General features: G+C 38.1%; 1 protein-coding gene across 11 annotated transcripts in view; it reads right to left on the reverse strand.

The window, feature by feature from the left end:
• CHD9 (chromodomain helicase DNA binding protein 9) overlaps positions 1–18348 on the reverse strand; it is a 171210-nt gene that overhangs the window by 92483 nt on the left and 60379 nt on the right. For 6 of the 11 annotated variants that reach the window (XM_084757124.1, XM_084757123.1, XM_084757121.1 and 3 more), the window contains exon 4: positions 3742–4073. In XM_084757124.1, the coding sequence (XP_084613250.1) occupies positions 3742–4073 (332 nt within the window). Of the gene's footprint in view, positions 1–3741; positions 4074–4753; positions 5000–5114; positions 5523–18348 lie in introns of those variants that run through there. The other 5 variants (XM_084757128.1, XM_084757127.1, XM_084757126.1 and 2 more) reach the window with 3 other exon arrangements.

The raw sequence follows: 18348 nt of genomic DNA on the forward strand, positions 1-18348 counted from the left end.
ACAGATGTGCTTTTTTAAAGATTTATTTTATTTTTCAGTTACATGTGTATGTCCATATGAGTGCTGTGACCACGGAGGCCAGAAGAGGGCACTGGATCCTCCCGAGCTAGAGTTACAAGCAGCTGTGAGCCTCCTGAAGTGGGTGCTGGGAACTGCACTTGCATCTTCTGTAAGAGTAGTACCCAAGCTTAAGCACTGAGTCATCTCTCCAGCCTCCACATCCGCTTGCTAAATGTATACTTAACACTGGGTGTTGAAGGGGATGGAAAGATATTAAAATGAAGCATGTATTGTCTTTAAAATTATTGGTGTCAATAATTTGGTACTAATAGAACAACTCTAAAATGCACAGGAAATTTCATTTTTTAAAGTAATTTTATGATATTCACATATCATTAAATGCTACTGAAAATGACACAAACTGATCTTTAATTAAATGACTCCTCACATAACAATTTTTTTTAATGGCTAGGAGTTAGACATGGTGCTACAACCCTCTAAGGCCAGTACTTGAGATGTGAAGCTGTCTGATTTCTGTGTTCTGGGTCAACCAGGGCTACCCAGTAACATCTTGTCTTTAAAAACAAAAAACAAAAAAGCCACCACTCCAAAAACAGCAGACAAACCTAACAACACCAACAAAAGTAGCGTTGGGAATGCAGCTTAGTGGGAGAGTGCTTGCCTAGCATGCAAAGGATCTGAGTTTGGCCTCCAGCTCTGCAATAAATAACAGAATGAAGAACAGAGCAAGTTCAAAACAATAAATCATGTCACCACCTTATTAGAAGGCATACTAATGAAATATTTTAATTGGATAACAGAGGAACTCTGCATTCCTCACTCATATATTCTATTTCATGTTGGTGACATGGTTCAGTAGGTAAAGTTGCTTGCCACCAAGCAGGAACAACCTGATGAGGAGAAGAACCCATATAATGAGAGAGAGAGAGAGAGAGAGAGAGAGAGAGAGAGAGATGACAATCACAAGTTGTCCTCAAATTTCTTTGCATGCTTGCGCATGCATGCAACACACGCACACATACATGTGCACACATTCACACACACGCACATACATGCACACGCGAGTATGAATGTACATATGTGCAAATGTAATTTAAAATATTTTATTCTATGTTTTCCTGACATAAACAGTATTTTTTAAATCTCTGTGTGATAAAGATAATCAAGATTATGTATCTATTATAACAATATTGTAATACGCAGGTAAAATTCAATTTTCCTTACTTGCCTGCAACTTACCAATTCCTCTATCAAAAGAGTTGAGGTATAGGAATCTAGCTTAGTGGTGGAGTGCTTGCCTACCAAATGCAATGCCTTGTGCTAATGTCCAGTCTGACAATAAACTGTCACAGAGCCATATGTTCTCAAGTTTTTCCTTGTAGCAACTACTTAGTATCTTGCCATGTATTTAACCAAGACAGAAAGAAAAGCAAAATACAAAACAAACAAACAAAACCCAAAAAACCACCTGACACTTTCAGCACAATTGTCTCCAAATACTTTTTTCTGCTTACTAGAGATTGGTATACTTGAGGGGCAGGGGAGAGAAAGAAGGGGGGAAAGCATTAAAGCAATTGGTGATACAGTATTATATTTTATTTTAAATAATTTACTTACTTTAAAAAAAAACAACACCTCTTAAAAAATGAGCCAAAGCCAGGCACAGCGCTTGTCTATAATCCTAGAGCTGAGGCGGCAGAAGCCGAAAGACCACATTGAATGTGAGGCCAGCCTGCTCTACATAATGGGTTCCAGGAGGCCAGCCTGCTGTACATAGTAGGTTCCAGACCAGTCTCAAAATATAAAATGGAAATGAAAAGGAACAACAACAAAAACCCAGTCTCCTTCCAAACAGCCCATGGCAGCATTACTATTTCTAACAATACTAATTCATATTTTCAAAATCCATGTTCCTCTTTGACTTTATTTCTGTTTTTACTTTCTGTACCTAGACTTTTTCTCTTAAGTCAAATTCAGGTCTGGCATTACTTGTCTCTAGATGCTTAGTCTCCTTCACCCTCAGACTTAGACCGAATAACAGTTACTACTAGAGCTTTTGAAGTTTAGCCACAAATTTCAATATCACTGTTTTCAAGGTTATCCTCCTAAATACTACATTTCTCTGCCCATATCTCTGAACAAATTGAAATTAGAAAGTCTTAACATTATTAACTTTTAGTATGTTGCAAGGTGACATACAGGCTTATTAAGTTAAAAAAATAAATCTAATTTTGGAAAAACAGGTATTTCATTCAAAACAAATTAACAAAACCTTGGTTATTTTTTTGTTTTTTTCGTTGTTGTTTTTTGTTTTCTTTTGTTTTTTTAACCAATACGCTACTTGTAGACTCCCCGTGCACCTCCCAGGGCTACAGTATCAAAGCCTTGTTTTTAATGAATAAATAAGGGCTAGAGAGTAGCTCAGTGGTTAATAGTATTTATTTCCCTTATAGACAACCTGGGCTCAGTTCCCAGGATCTACATGGAGGCTCATAACTGACTATACACGCATACACTCAGGCACACACAGAAAATAAATAAATAAACCTAAAAAGAGAATCTCAGCACAATTTATGCTGGCTATGAAGACTGCTGACATAAGGATATTTTTTTAAGTAAACAAAGGAGTAAAAATTTAACTTTGAATTTCACTTCAGTTGTCTGCAAATTGTACAATAAATAATATTATTTGCTGATATGTTATACCATGAACAGACTGTAATTATTTGAATACATCAGAATGAAAAATAAACCTATGTAGCAATACAGCAATAATTTAAGCAAAGAAAAGGAGTCTCACACAGAGGAATTCTCACTTTACTATCTTCTCTGTGTATGTGAACAACAAAAAACGTACATTAACTTAGATAAAGCCCTTTATGCAAAATTCTAAATAAAGCCTCAAAAATTACTAAATAGTCCAATGAGAACAATTGTAAGCTATGATGGTCTTATATTAAGCTTAGCTTTACATACAAAGCCTACATATATTTATTTTTTGAGAATGCATAAATGATCAGTTCAAAATATATAGAACTGGCCTTGGAAATGAAGGTGAGCTACAGAGGCTTGTCTCGCATGTACAAGACCTTGGTTTTAAATTTTAAAATAAAAAACAAAGACTGAGGTTTTGATCCGTAACACTACAAAAATTGAATAACAAAATTCAATAAATAAATAGTATTGGTAAGTATTTCTATGCTCTCAGGATTCTCTTGAAGCATGAACACCTGGCCTCTTTAGTATATAAAATAAACCAGTAAATGCCTATTGTAATTGTTGGCCAACATTCCAGAGTTTTTGAGTAGCTGAGTTTTCTGGGGGGAAAATCTATATTATGCTTTTAAACAATTAGATACCCTGTGAGTTATAATGCTAATAAGAGGTAAAGAATCCTTGAAAGAATTTCAAATGTGTCTTTAAGGAAAGTGACTTTGGAACTGTCACAAAAAGATGGGTTTTTATTCCCTTCCTCTGCATGTTTTGTTTTGTTAATACAAACACACAAAATGCTATGTTAACAGAAGAGTGGTATTTGAGAGACCCTAGGATTACCACACCATTCATTGAAAATGGAAATAAAATGTACATGGTAGCTAGCAATGCAAAAATCTCCTAATGGAGTCCATACATCACACTCAAATCAAAAGCAAGCAGAGAGGTTACACAGGCTGCATTTCAACAGAAACTGGAAAACACTACATTTAATAATCAACTTACCCAATTTTTGTCTTCTCTTTCAACTTAGAGCAAGTTTTTGGTTTTTTGTTGTCTCTGTCTTTTGGCTTAGATTTCATCCTTCGCCCTCTCTTTTCTTCTTTCCCTTCAACTGAAGCACTGGGGAAGTTCTCAGGGCTCATTACCCGTGGAATATTACGCTCCCCACGCTCCTTTGCTCTCGCTATGGCCTCCGATATTATACGATTAGCCTTTTCTTGCTTGCTTTCGGATTCCACCTTCTTTCTTGGCTTCTTCTCAGACATGACTCTCACCTGGGTATTCTGCAACTTAGTATATGTCCCAGAACCATCACTCTTCTTGGAAGATGGAGGCTAGGGAAACCAAAACAGAAAAAAATTAATAGAACACACTAAAGTATATATATATATATTTAATGACATAAGCAAATATGTGAATGCTGCAAACAAAGGTAAAAGTAAGGCATTCTGCTTCTCTGGATGTTAGTACACAGTAAACAGAGACGGATTTATTGATATTCCTACAGCATGCTTAGGTTTCTGACTTTATCCTATAATTATTTCAAATTGTGTCCCATAACTATAATTTGCATTTTGGATGCGTTTTTCTTTCATCTTTCCTTTAAAACTCTTAAGTTATTATTAAATTGAAAAATAGCTATTGTAGCCTAGAATCATTCCTCCTAATACTGAGTTTTAGAAAAATAAAGACCCTGTTTTAAGACTAAGAAGAGATCACAAAACCATTTTAATGCAATAGCACAGCTAGGTAGTTAGTAAACAGGCGTTCTCATATCTAAAATCAAAGAAAGTTTTAGTTTTCCCATGAAAGAGTTAAACATGGATTTTTGGCTTTTTCGTTATAATTTTGCTCAAACAATTTGGGAAAGAAACAAGTTCTACAGTTTTATATTACAATTATTAATATTTTAGCAATCTCACAGGAAGCAGACCAAGAGCATTTAAAAAGAATTTTCTCTCCAAACACGCATTCATCCATATAGGCTTAGATCGCAGTTTTGTTATGTTCTTACCCGTAAACATGCCTCTGACTACAGCAGAGAGAAAAAACAAGAATTTCCAAGCACATTTTCATGCCGATTCCAGAGTGCTCTACTGGGTATCTTTTCTATACCTGCCTCACCAAGGTTTTCCGAGCAGTGCTACAGCACTGGAAAAGGAAGGAAGGCTTAGGCACGATCTCTAAAATGCCACCTTAAGGCCTACAGACTACAACAAATAACCAAGGCTGAGAAAACAGCACCAAGCTCAAGATGGCGATGCAGCGCGACTCCCGCAGCAGCAGCAGCCAGTAACGAGGAGGGTTATTCAATCCCATTAGCCTTTTAGCCCAAAGAACCCCTCCTCCTCCCACTCATTCAGGCTTTCACTTACCCTTCCTCTTGGCCTCTTCACTGAAGACATTTTTGGCGTCAGACAAAGGCTTGCCCTCTGCTTTTTCACCACCCCAGGCAGTGCTCAAGAAAAAAGCATTGAAAGAAGATTCCTAAATGGCCTATTTAGGAAGCTGCAACCAAGAGATGCACAACCGTCTACAAATACACATTTTGATTTATCAACACATTCCTGCCTTGGCAAGTTTACATCTACTGTTCATCCTCTTTCGCGGTGATAAAGGCTGCAAGCCCTCCTAAAAGCTGTTTCCTCAATAGCTGTAAGCAGATAGCCAGATTCCAACAAAGCACAGAAAGAAATGAATGCACAAAGCATCAAAATGCATCAGCATGAATATTAGAGATGTCGTTAAAAATACTGACTCCTTCTGCGGAAGTAGGCCAGCAGATGGTGCTACCAGTTATTATTCCATTAGACTCTGCAGTTTAACCCCCAGTGGACTGCTCTTCCCTCCGTAACTCGTTAACTCTCAATCTGCCACTTCCCACAGTCAGCTTTCTAAAAATACCCATAAAACTATAGTTTGAAAAAAAATCATCTGGTAACTAAAACAGCAGAGAAATCGCTTTATGTGGCTCAGTATTTTTTTTAATTCAATGCAATTTTTACCGGAGGGAAAAAACTTTACTTCACAAAATTCTAATAAAATATTTAAACTACTAAAAGTAGAGGCCAATGAACAAAGGGTTAAAGAGCAGGTCATGCAAATGAACACTTAACAAGTGACTTGTTTAGAAACTAAGTCTCTTTCCACGGCATCTTAAAGCAATAATAACAAAGCAACTGTTATTTTCCAAATTGAGAAATAAAACTATTTTCATTATCTCCATGTACACATTGATTTTCTGACAAAAATCTCAATCTTTTTGGGCCTTTACGCTTCATATTCTGTTTTAACAAAGCCTATCACAGATGAAATTTAAGTTTAATATCTTGTTAAAAATAAATAACAAGTTGACTTGAATTTGTTTTGTTTTTGTTTGTTTGAGACAGTATCAGCTTCTGCTATCCTGAAACTCACAGAGATACACATGCCTCTGCCTTGGAGAGCTGTGATTAAAGGCATGTGCCTACACCTGACTCTTGAATTTGATGATTGATAAAACTTTCCTTTCTATTAAAAAAAGAAAAGAAAAGAAGAAGAAGAAGAAGAAGAAGAAGAAGAAGAAGAAGAAGAAGAAGAAGAAGAAGAAGACGACGACTAGCCAGCCATTGGCTGCCTTTAATCCCAGTACTCAGAGTACTCAGAAAGCAGAGGCAGACAGAGTTCAACACCAGCCTGGTGTACAGAGTTCCAGGACAGCCAGGGCTACATGGTTTGAGACAAACCTTGTCTCAAAAAACAAAACAAAACTAAACTAAACAAACTCTGGGCTATTAAAAAAAGGAGACTATTTTAGTAAGCAGCATCTTTAAATAGTTAAAACGTCACTGCTCCAATTTTTAAATGTATCTTTTTGTTGTTGTTTTTGTTTTGTTTTTTTAATACAGGGTTTCTCTATGGAGGCCCGGCTGTCTTGGAACTCCCTCTGTAGACTAGATTGGCCTTGAACTCAGAGATCTGCTTGTCTCTTGTCTCCCAAGTGCTGGGATCAAAGGTGTCCCCTACCAGTGGCCAGGCTTTGTCTTTTATTTAATGCCTCCTTTACAACTCTTCTTCACAAATAATCTGATAACTGTATAAAAGTGAAGAGTTTTAGCTTTGTTCCTTTTGGGAAATTACAGGTTACAAGAGAAATGTAGCACTCTCTAAGCAGTTCTAGAAAGATCAATCTGGACAGCATGTAGTAGGCGTGTCAAGGCAGAAGCCCCAGTCTCACTTAATAATTAGTTAGTGCCAGGCACTGTTCTAAGTATTTATGGCTACTAAGTAATTTAATCCTGAAGGAGAAACAGGTAGTAGCACTAGCAAAGAGACAGAGAAACAGAAGAGGGCAGACACTCTTCTGGCTATTGTTACCAAAGGACAAAAGGGACATAAGTATTGACATAAGAGCTGAAACTTAGCCAGGCGTGGGCGCACCCCTTTAGTCCCAGCACTCAGCAGGCAGAGGCACGCAGATCTCTGTGAGTTTGAGGCCAGCCTGGTCTACAAAGGGAGTCCAGGACAGCCAGGTCTATTACACAGAGAAACCCTGTCTCAAAAACAAAAACAAACAAACAAAAATAAAACAAAACAAAACCCCTTACTGCATATTTGGCATAGAATACTATTCTCACAGTCATTAATGGTTCGTATACACTGTCCTAGTTAATATCCAGCAGATCTCATTTAGCTGTGCACTGCTGTTAACTGTTCATTTACAGGCAAGGACACTCTCACAAAGACCTGCTTCAGATTGCACTGAGGGGAGCTGGAGAGATGGTTAAGCATTTGGGAACACTACCACTCACTGGCTATTCTCCAGAGGACCCCAGTTCAGTCCCTAGCAGTTCACAAGAGCTTATAACTCCAGTTCTGAAAGTTCTGATGCACTCTTCTGGCCTCTGGGCACTAGGAATGCGCATGGTACACACACATACATTCAGGCAATACACTCATACACATAAAATGAAATTTAATTTAATTTAATTTAATTTAATTTAAAGATCCCATTGTTACTGGATAGGAGAACATGGATTAGAAGACAAGACAGCCTCCTTAAAGTGACCGTGCTTTTTAGCTATGTAATATGGTATAGAATTTAATCATAGTAATTTATATGGATCAACTTAAATACAAATATAAGTGAGCAGTTTTCTCAAAATATCAGATTGGTAATAATAAAGTTAGGAGGAAAATTTTTACTCCATCTAATGTCATTTCAAAGATGCAGATATCAATAAGATATTGATGGAATATGGTTGAGCTGCAAAGAGAGACTAGACCAAGTTCTGGTAAAAGAGACAGTAAAAGAAATAGGAAACCTAGTTGAAAAAGTGTATGTATATGTAATTCTTCTTATTCTGAGCTTCAAATGGAGCACTAACATCTGGAAATTGGAACTAGATCCTTAAACTGAGTAGTCGGGGTTAAAAGATAAGATGTGGATCCTGGGGATGAGTCCAAACCCTAGGTAGCATGAGCAAGGCCATATTGAATTCGTAACACACACACACACCACACACACACACACACACACACACACACCCTGGATTCCCTTGTTCTCTTTCCTTCCCTTGCTCTCCTTAGTGCTCTAGTCACAGATCAGGGACAATTCCCAAACCATCTAGCTTTTCTTACAAAGATGCTCAGCAGTTTCCACTACCTTACTCAAACACTTTATATAAGAATATAAACACAATATTATCATTTCTACTTCCTCAGTCTAAGCATTAATGAAAATCTGTCAAAATCAGCGGCTCATAGATATAATTCCAGCACCCTGGAGGCAGGGGTAGGCAAACTGCTGTAAGTTCAAGGCCAGCCTGGTCTACAAATTGAGTCCAGGATAGGCAAGGTTACACAGAGAAACCATGTCTTGAAAACAAACAAACAAACAAATAAAAATCTGTCAAATATATTTAATTATAGTTTGTTTTCCTTTTCACCACAGCCTTCATTATATTAATTTCCCATTTGCTACATTGGGATTATGTAGAAAAATATCCTTATGTGTAGGAAGTATTTATTAAAGATCTGCAATTTTTGTTCAAATGAGGTAAGGTAAAACAACTTTTTTAATACATTGCAATTTTCTACGACTTGTTTAGCATGCTTGGTGCACTTGGTTCAATCCGCAGGGAGAAAATGAGTGAATGAACAAATGAATGAATTTCTCCAGTCACAAATGTATAAATATAAAAGGCAAATATCCCATAATAACTTGATATACTAATTTATATAGTATTTTAGTTGTTGATAGTGAGCTGATGTTCTAGTTCTCATTTTTAGTCAAGGTTGGCCTTAACTAGGGGCCTAGATATCTTCAGAGCTGGACTTATAGATGTGTGCCACACTAAGCTAAGACTTCATTTTTAAAAGGGAAAGGACTCCCTGAGTGCTGGGGTTAAAGGTATGAATGGCCATGCCTGGCAAAATGTCATATTTATAATTTAAAATGTAAATTTTTTCCTGTGATTGGGATACTTAGATTTCCCTAGTAGGTAACAATGACATTGCTTTTTTTCTTGTTAAAGTTAGAACAGTAGCCAGGTGTGGTGATACACACCTGTGTCCCAGCACTTAGGGACGCAGAGGCAGGCAGATCCCTGAGTTCAGGACCAGTCTGGTCAACAGAGCAAGCCCAGGACAGCATAATTAACATTTAAATTATGTTCTAAAATAACAAGTAGTTTATCATGACAAGAAAACTGGACACATGTAGAACAATAGTAACCAATGTTAAATCAAGTGATATATGTTATGATTAATATATCTAGACCTTATGTAGAGGAAATCAAAGAATCAATAAATGATTATACAAAAATGAGAACTAAGGATGCTGACACATATCTATAATCTCAGCACTTGGAGGCACAGGCAGGAAAGCCACAGGTTTGTAGCCAGCCTGGTATATATAGCTAACAGCTCTACCAACTGCTATATACCAAAGCTATCTTTAAAAATAAAAGTCTGAGCACTCAGAAGGCTAAGGCAAAAGAATTGTAAGATGGAAAAGGGGAAGGAGGGAAGGCAAGCAGGCAGGAAGGAACAAAAAAAGAAAAAGAAAGAGATAGGTTGAGATAGGTTTGCTTCAATGCCAGAATATTAGTAATTTTTAATTTACAATAAAGCCATGCATATTATACAAACAACATATATCTCACACTATATATCTTACCATATATATCTCATATACAGTTTATGTCAATCAAGCAACCAGACTGGTGTTCTGTGCGACATTGGTGGGCTCTTTTAATGTGTGCTGCATGTATTTGTAGAGGCTAGAGAAGATGTCTGCTGTCCTCCATCGCTCTCTTCCTACTTCCCTTACAACAGAACTTGTAGTTCACCATTCTGTAGTAAAGCTGATAGCCAGTAAACCCAGCCAAACTTGGTTCTGTTGGGGTTACAGGTAAAAATAGTCATGCTAAGCTTTTACAAGACAACACGGATGCTGAGGACCCGAACTCAGCTCTCGTATCTGCACATCAAGGGCTTTTACCTACTGAGCCATCATCCCAATCCCTGATGAAATCCTGTTATCTCTCTCACGACACTTCACACATATTCACAGGTATTTATAGGCACCTAAATATTGAGTCCTACTCAAAAATTTTTTTTCAAAACATTATTCTAAGAAGTTAGTGAATGCTAGGTTTTTTGTTTGGTGGGTTGGTTTTGGTCTTTGGAGACAGGGTTTCTCTGTGTAGCCTTAGCTGTCATGGACTCGCTTTATGGACCAGGCTAGCCTTGAACTGACAAGAGATCTGTCTGCCTTTGTCACCCAGAGTGCTGGGATTACAGGTGTGCTACTGGATAGTTTTATGTCAACTTGACACAAGCTATAGTCATCTGAGAGGAGGGAACCTCAACTGAGAAAATGCCTCCATAAGATAGGGCTGTACGCAAGCCTGTAGAGCAGCAGTTCTCACCCTGTGGGTTATTATTCCTTTGGGGGTCCCATACCAGATGTTCTGAATACCATATATTTACATTATGATTCATAACAGTAGCAAAGTCACAATGACGAAGTAGCAACAAAATTTTATGGTTGGGGGTCTCACCATAGAGTGGTATTGCTCTCATTTCTGGTCACCTGTTAAATACTACAGCCTTTTACCTATGATAGAAAACTGCTCCAATAGGCAAATCATGGCCTTTCCAACTCATTTTGCTTTAGGTATATTAGACTATAGAAAGATCTTGTCTAGTGCTAAAATCCAAGAACCCATGAAAAGTCAGTTTGGAGATATACAAATACATATTCAAGTAAGGGAAAATACCTGTTAAAAGACTGTCCTTTTTCCACAATTTATAAATCACTCTCTGTGATTTATACACAGTTAGCCAGGGTGCCAGGGTGTGCGTAACTCAAAGCTGTAGTGTTTCATGATTATGCACTTAACATTTCTTCCTATATCAGTACCACCACACCATAGTAAAATATTTCTTCTGTTCATAATACGTTCTGAATATTTACTTGAATAGAGAATTCTAGTCACTACTTATTATAAAACAGCTATTTCAAAAATCTTAATTGACTAAGCCAAAGCACAAAATAGAAATTGTCTAGGAATTTACCTACAGCTAGAGGATTAATGCTTGGTTTTGATATTTTTGTCAAATCTTCTAGATTAATTTGCCCTTCATTAACTAAGGAATTAAGAGTACTGTAATTGCTACTCAGAAGCTACACAGACAATATAAATGCTATACTCTATAACATGTCCGAAAATTACAGTCATAAAATTTTTAAAATTATTTATTTATTTATTTACTATGTATAGAGTGTTCTACTTGCATGTACACCTGCACATCAGAAGCGGACACCAGATCACATTATAGATGGTTGTGAGCCACCATGTGGTTGCTGGGAATTGAACTCAGGCCCTTTGGAAGAGCAGACAGTGCTCTTAACCTCTGAGCCATCTCTCCAGCCCCCTACAGTCATAGAATTTTAAGAGTTGAAATAAGCTATCAAGTTAGCCCATTTCCCACCTATTACAGAACTCCTCCTATGAACATTCTGAGCTATTATTCTACTTCCCTGCTTTTGGTAAAAGGACATTATTGGGAACGCCTTCCACACACTACAATATGATCTCAGTTGTGTTGCGAGTTCTCATTCTGGCCTCCAAAATCCTTCAAACATCTGAAGACAAATACTATGTTTACCTTTGGGACAGCTGTTGTTATCTTACATACAATTTTTTCAGGTTTTTTTTTTTTTTTTTTTTTTTTTTTGTCTTGCCTTGGGATTGTTCTCTCTCTGCTAATAGATAAGCTATTACCAACATTGCCTGAAGAAACTCATGGTCTTCTATTAACTGAATGGGGTGTGGCGTGGCTGTGTGTGCCTACATCCAGGAAGCCGCCAAAGCATACTAGATTACCTCCTTAATTATTCCCCACCTTATTTCCTCCATACATTGTCTCAATGGACTTGGAGCTCAGCATCTTTTCACTAGACTGGCTGGCCAGCAAGTCCCAACAAATCCCCCCGTTGCTGCCCCTCACAATGTAGGAGTTAGTGCACAGTACTGCTGGTGCAGAGGGTCTGAACTCAGGTCCTCTACTCACACAGCAAATGCTCTTACCCAGTGAGTCATCTCCCCAGAAGTAGTAATGTTGACTTCTGAATGGGACAGGAAGGGGAAATTAGCATAGGATTGATAGATTGTATAAAGCACCAACATACTTACCCAAAGTGATAACAGAGTCAAATTAAGCGGGGTTGAATTAATAGTGACTGCTTACTATGCAACTTGATGATCATTATCTTCTCTGTACCTCAGTTTCCTCCCATGTAAATTAAAGCAAATGATCAAATCAAAATAAAATGTTCAGTGTGAGGGCCCAATGTGTTAATGTGTGTCAAGTATTTTATAGCACTTATGTTTTGCCAAGCACTATTCTGTTAGCTCTTACTCTTTCTTAGCAGGATGCCGTGGTGCCTACCTATTTGGTTAATCCTAGGCTTTGGGAGGCAAAAGCAAGAAGACAGTCACACATGGGTGGTAGAACCCATCCAGCCAGGGGATCTGTCTCACTGGTTGCTTATGTAACAAAGTGTCAACAATGAGGCTTGGCTTCTAACTTTGTTTCCTTAAAAAATTGCAAAACTGTTGGTACAACAGACCCCACTGGCTACTTATATAACAAAGTGTCAACAGTGGTTATCTTTCCTAACAGCCTCACAAGTTCTTATTTCGTCCTTTTCCTCCCCCTCTCTCCTCTTTCTCCATTTTTGAGACAAGGTGTCACTAAATAGACCAAGCCTGCAATGAACTCCTTATCTTCTGGCCTTAATCTCCAGAGTGAGGAAACACAGTCATAACCCCTATCTACTCAGTATCACATGTACAAATATTTTTTACATGTTTGTCTTTTATATAACCCAACTATTTATAGCAACCTTGTATTAAACTTATCTTGAAAATATTATCTTAAAAATGTGCCTTATAGCTGGGTATAGTGGCACATGCCTTTAAATCCCTGCACTCCAGAGGTAGAGACAGAAGGATCCCTGAGTTCGAAGCACAGCTAGGACTCTACAGAGAAACCCTGCCTTAAAAAAAAGTCTTGCATCAGCTACCCAACCTAACTTTTACCAGTTTTTAAGTAGTAATTATCTCTGTAGCTTAAAAGGAAACAGAGCATCATATATAAGCATATCTAAAACAGCATTTCCTGTTTTGAACAGCAGCTAAGCCACCCTACATCTCATTGCTACAGGACTTGTACAGTGAATTTAACTCACATATAATTTTCACTTTGCAAAGACAAAAACTAAAGACTGTTATAAAACAGAACTAAATATTTGTTATAAAAGATTTTTTAAAAAGGTTTTAGAGTGCTGCTCTCTCAAAATTATTCTCTCACAAAAGATGAAGATAAGTGAATATTTTCTCCACTTACAATGTTGTAAACACTCATTTGGAGGCTGGAGAGATGGCTCAGTGGTTAAGAGTACTGGTTGATCTTCCAGAGGACCCAGTTCAATCCCCAGCACTCATATGATAGCTCTTAACCGTCTGTAATTCCTGTTCCAGGGGATCTGACACCCTCACATGGATGTACATGCAGTCAAAACACCAATGTACATAAAATAAAAATGCACAAGTTAAAAATCACTGGGAAACACTTGAGGTGACTTCTCCTGCCCCTTCTCCTACTATCCCATACCCAGGCCTCTTTCCTTACTTTTTTTCCTCCTTTTCAAACAATACATAAGCAGAATGGCACAAAGCCATTAATCCCAGCACCAGGGAGGCAGAGATAGGTCTCACTATAAATTTGAGACCAGCCCTGTCCACACATAGTTCCAGGCAAGCCAAGGTAAATAGTGAGCCCTTGTTATAAGTTGTTTGACATTTGTCCACATGACCGTCATTGAGGTAGAAGAAGAGGCAAAGCTTAGAAATACTCTTTAAGTATTCAGCGTTCTCGCCAGAGTTTTCTCAATTTGAGTGAGGTGCTACCAGTTACTTTTCAGAAAGTAGATCAAAGAAAATCTCATCTAGAATATAGGATTTAGCACAGAAGTTATTTTTCTTGTTGGTATGTGTGCACAGCTTTACAGCATAGAGCACACGTGGAAAACAACTTTTGGAGTCTGTTTCAAACTCATGTGGACAGACATGTGTAGCAAGTGCTGCACCATCTCACCAGGCCTATCTCAGAATTAGTTTTTATGAAAAAAGGAATAAAGGAAACACTCATATTTCTTTAAGTCCCCAAACTTCTATAATACTGCTTGCTAGTTTAATCCAAAACAAAATTATTGAAGAGATAGAGCTAAAGAAACCTGATTTTAAAAAGAAAAAAGAAAGAAAGAAAAACGAACAGCCAGACATGGTAGTGTACACCTTTAATCCAAGCACTCAGGAGGCAGAGATCTCCATTAATACCAAGCCTGGTCTATAGAGCGAGGTCCAGGACAGCAGGGCTACACAGAGAAAGCCTATCTTGAAAAAACAAAACAACAACAATAACAAAACAAACAAACAAAAAAGGCACTGGGGCTGGAGAGATCACTCAATGGTTAAGAGTACTAGCTGCTCCTCCAAAAGACCTGGGTTCACCTACATATATAACTCATAACATACGTAACTCCAGTTCCAAGGGAACTGATGCCCAGTTCTGGCCTTTTTAGGGACCAAGCACACAGCAATATACAAACATACATGTAGGTATAACACCCATACACATAAATTTTAAAAATTAAAAAACATTCCAAATGCCCTTTGTAAATTTTTCGACATTGTATTCATAAAGGGAGAAAAGTTAGCAGCTTTTAAACTTTTTCAGCTTATTAATACAGAGCAAAATGCTGTTTTTAAAAGATGGCCTTTGGGGGCTGGAGAGCTGGCTCAGGGGTTAAGAGCACTGACTGTTCTTCCAAAGGTCCTGAGTTCAATTCCCAGCAACCACATGGTGGCTCACAACCATCTGTAATGAGGTCTGGTGCGTGTCCCGCTTCTGTCACGCAGGCACACATGCAAATAGAATACTGTACACACAATAAATAAATATTAAAAAATAAAAAATGGCCTTTACTATTACTATGTATTTGTGTGTATATGCACATATCTACATATAAGTGTAGAGGACAGAGGGTGTTAAGATTCCCCTGTAGCTGGAGTTATAGGCAGTTGTGAGCTCTTTGATGTATGTAGTGGGAATAATACTTGGGTCCTCTGCAAGAACAGTATGTGCTCTTAACCACTGAGCCATCTCTCCAACTCCCAAGATGGAGTTTTAAAAGAATATCTCTTGGCTGCTGAAGAGATGGCTCAGAGGTTAAGAGCACTGACTGCTCTTCCAGAGGTCCCGAGTTTAATTCCCAGCAACCACATGATGGCTCACAACCATCTATAATATGACCTAATGCCCTCTTCTGGCATTCAGGCATACCTGCAAGCAGAACATTGTTTACATAATAAATAAATAAAATTTTTGTTTGTTTTTTGTTTTTTGAGACAGGGTTCCCCTTGTAGCCTTGGCTGTCCTAGACTTGCTTTGGAGATCAGGCTGGCCTCAAACTCACAGCGATCTGCCTGCCCCTGCCTCCCGAATGCTGGAATTAAAGGCAGGCGCCACCACACCCAGCTTAAATGAATATTTTTTAAAAATAATTTATTTTCAACGTCTGTATGTTTATATGCTAGCAATGGAGGAAGCTACATCACTCATCGACGTGACCTTGCAAAATTTAAAAAGAGAAATGTTACTACTTTCAAAGCTGGAAATATCTTTGGAAAATCATGAATTGAAAAACGATACAAAACCCAACAAAACATGTTTGTTCTTAGAAAACAAAATCAAGCTGGAAAGTAAATAAGTTTAATGATTCATAAGTTAATCATACATTGGACAAAGCAATAGTTAAAGCCAGTAAAAGACTACAAAGAAACTGAATAGAGGAACTGTTAATGGAGAACTTCTCCAGGGTCCTTCTGACTAACACGCTTGACTCTGCCTCCAGTAGAGGGAGCAAAATCCTAACACTCAACAAGTGGAATGGAGGCGAGGTATGTGCCCTTAAAGTATATGTAAGTATAGCTTTGGTACATCCATCTTAGACATTCCCAAACCTGTGCATTGATGCTCTGGTTGCAAAAGATAGAAACATAAAGTCAGACTTGATCTGGAAGCTTCTTCCGTGCACAGTCTGCCTCATAGTCACAGAAAGTGCTATGCAGACTGCTGGGAGAGAACTGTCGTAACAGTTTTCACTCAGCTGTGACCCTTGTGTGCTAAACTATTATCTACCCAGCAAGATGTGCCACTGGTGCAACAGTGACAAGTCTGTTTTGAGGATAACCCAGAGCTGTCTGACTGGATTGGGGTGCCCCACATCTGATACAGTAAACTTTGTCAAAAGAGCCTATGGCTGGAAAGGTTGTAGGCTGCTGTTTTGCTGAGTGGATATGATGTGCCTATCAAATTGCCTTCTAAATAATCGTGTTATGCCATTAGATTGTAGCTTCTGTCAACTTTAAGTCAGAGAAGCATTATTTTTGCAGTAGACAGCAATTAACTACTGGTCAAAGTGCTGAGAGTAAGTGAATTTGAATGTTCTGCCCTAAATGGGACATCTGTATTGCCAATCCAAAGCTCAGAGAACATTTCACAAGCGGCAGCATAAAGACTGTCACAATGGAAGGAAGGGGTAGAGTACTGTGTGGTGTTGTCTCCAAGGTCTATGTCTACTGCAGCTGTGATTACCTCTTAAACCTGCATATGACTGGATCCATCACCAACTTTCAGTCATGGAGGCTGGAAAGGTTCACTAGGTACTGCCCCTTTCTGAGAACCTATAGGCAGTTGCTAGGGGAGGGAGAGAGATTTTCATTACTGTTATAGCTATTGTCAAGGTGTTCAGGTCTCTATAAATAGTCCCCCAGTCACACTTCTATAAGCAACTGTAATGAAAATCATTAGGTTACACAACAAACAAAAGCAAAATCGAGACTGGTTGGAAAGAGGAGGTGGACCAAGAGGAGGAGACAAGAAGTTAATACAGCATATGTTAATATGATCAAAATACTTTATATGCATTAAATATATATATATATATATATATATATATCTGATATACACATATTATATGTATGAAAAGGTTATAATAAAGCTTTCTATTATGTATAATTAATATATGCTAATAAAAATTTTAAACTAGTGTATTGAAATGTTATTTGAAATAAAACAAAGCTGGACTTGGTAGCAAAGGCTTCTAAATCCCAGATACATGTGAGGCTGAGGCAGAGGAGTGTAAATTATAGCCTTCCTGCACTACAGAGTTAGTTCAAAGCTAACCTAAGCAACTTAGTAAGAATCTGCCTTGAGCCAGGTATGGTGGCTCACTCCTTCAATCTTAGTTCTTGGGAGGCAGAAGTGGAAAGTTCTTTGACTTCCAGGTTCTAGGCCAGGCAAGATGACATTGAGAGACACTGTCTTAAACAAAGCAAATAAACAAAAGTCTATCTTGGAATGAAAACTGATGGAGCTGGATAGATAGCTGTCTCTTCCAGAGCACTACTGTGCTCTCCCAGAGGCCCTGAGTTCAATTCCCAGAAACCACATGGTGGCTCACAACCATCTGTAATGTGATTTGAAGCCCTCTTCTGGCATCAGGTGTACATGCAGATACAGCATTAAGTAAAAATTTTTAAAAGAGGGCTGATGGTATAACTCAGTGGCAGAGTGCTTGCCTATAATGCTCAAGGCCCTGAGTTGATCCCCTAATCATTAACTAGGTACATAAGTAGGTATATTAACCAGGTATGATGTGATAGATCTGTAATCCCAGCACTCAAGAGATAGAGGCAGGAAGATCAAGGTCATCTATAGGAAATTTGAAGTCAAGGCCAGCTTGTAAAAGACGAGATCTGGTCTAACCAAAAACAAAACAAAACAAACAAAAAACCCCCAAACCCAAAGTGTCTCATTGTATACTCATTCTCACAGGTAAAAATACTGGAATATTTCAGTTGGCAGAAGGAGGATCTATGTGAGTTCAAGGCCAGCAAGGTCTATGGAGTGAGTTCTAGATTAGCCAGGGCTATAAAGTGTGAGGTTTTGGTCCCCCCAAAAAATAAAATAAAATAAACAGGCCTGGAGAGA

This window comes from Acomys minous (genome assembly GCF_964271855.1).
Source record: "Acomys minous genome assembly, chromosome: 14".
Classification (NCBI taxonomy): domain Eukaryota; kingdom Metazoa; phylum Chordata; class Mammalia; order Rodentia; family Muridae; genus Acomys; species Acomys minous.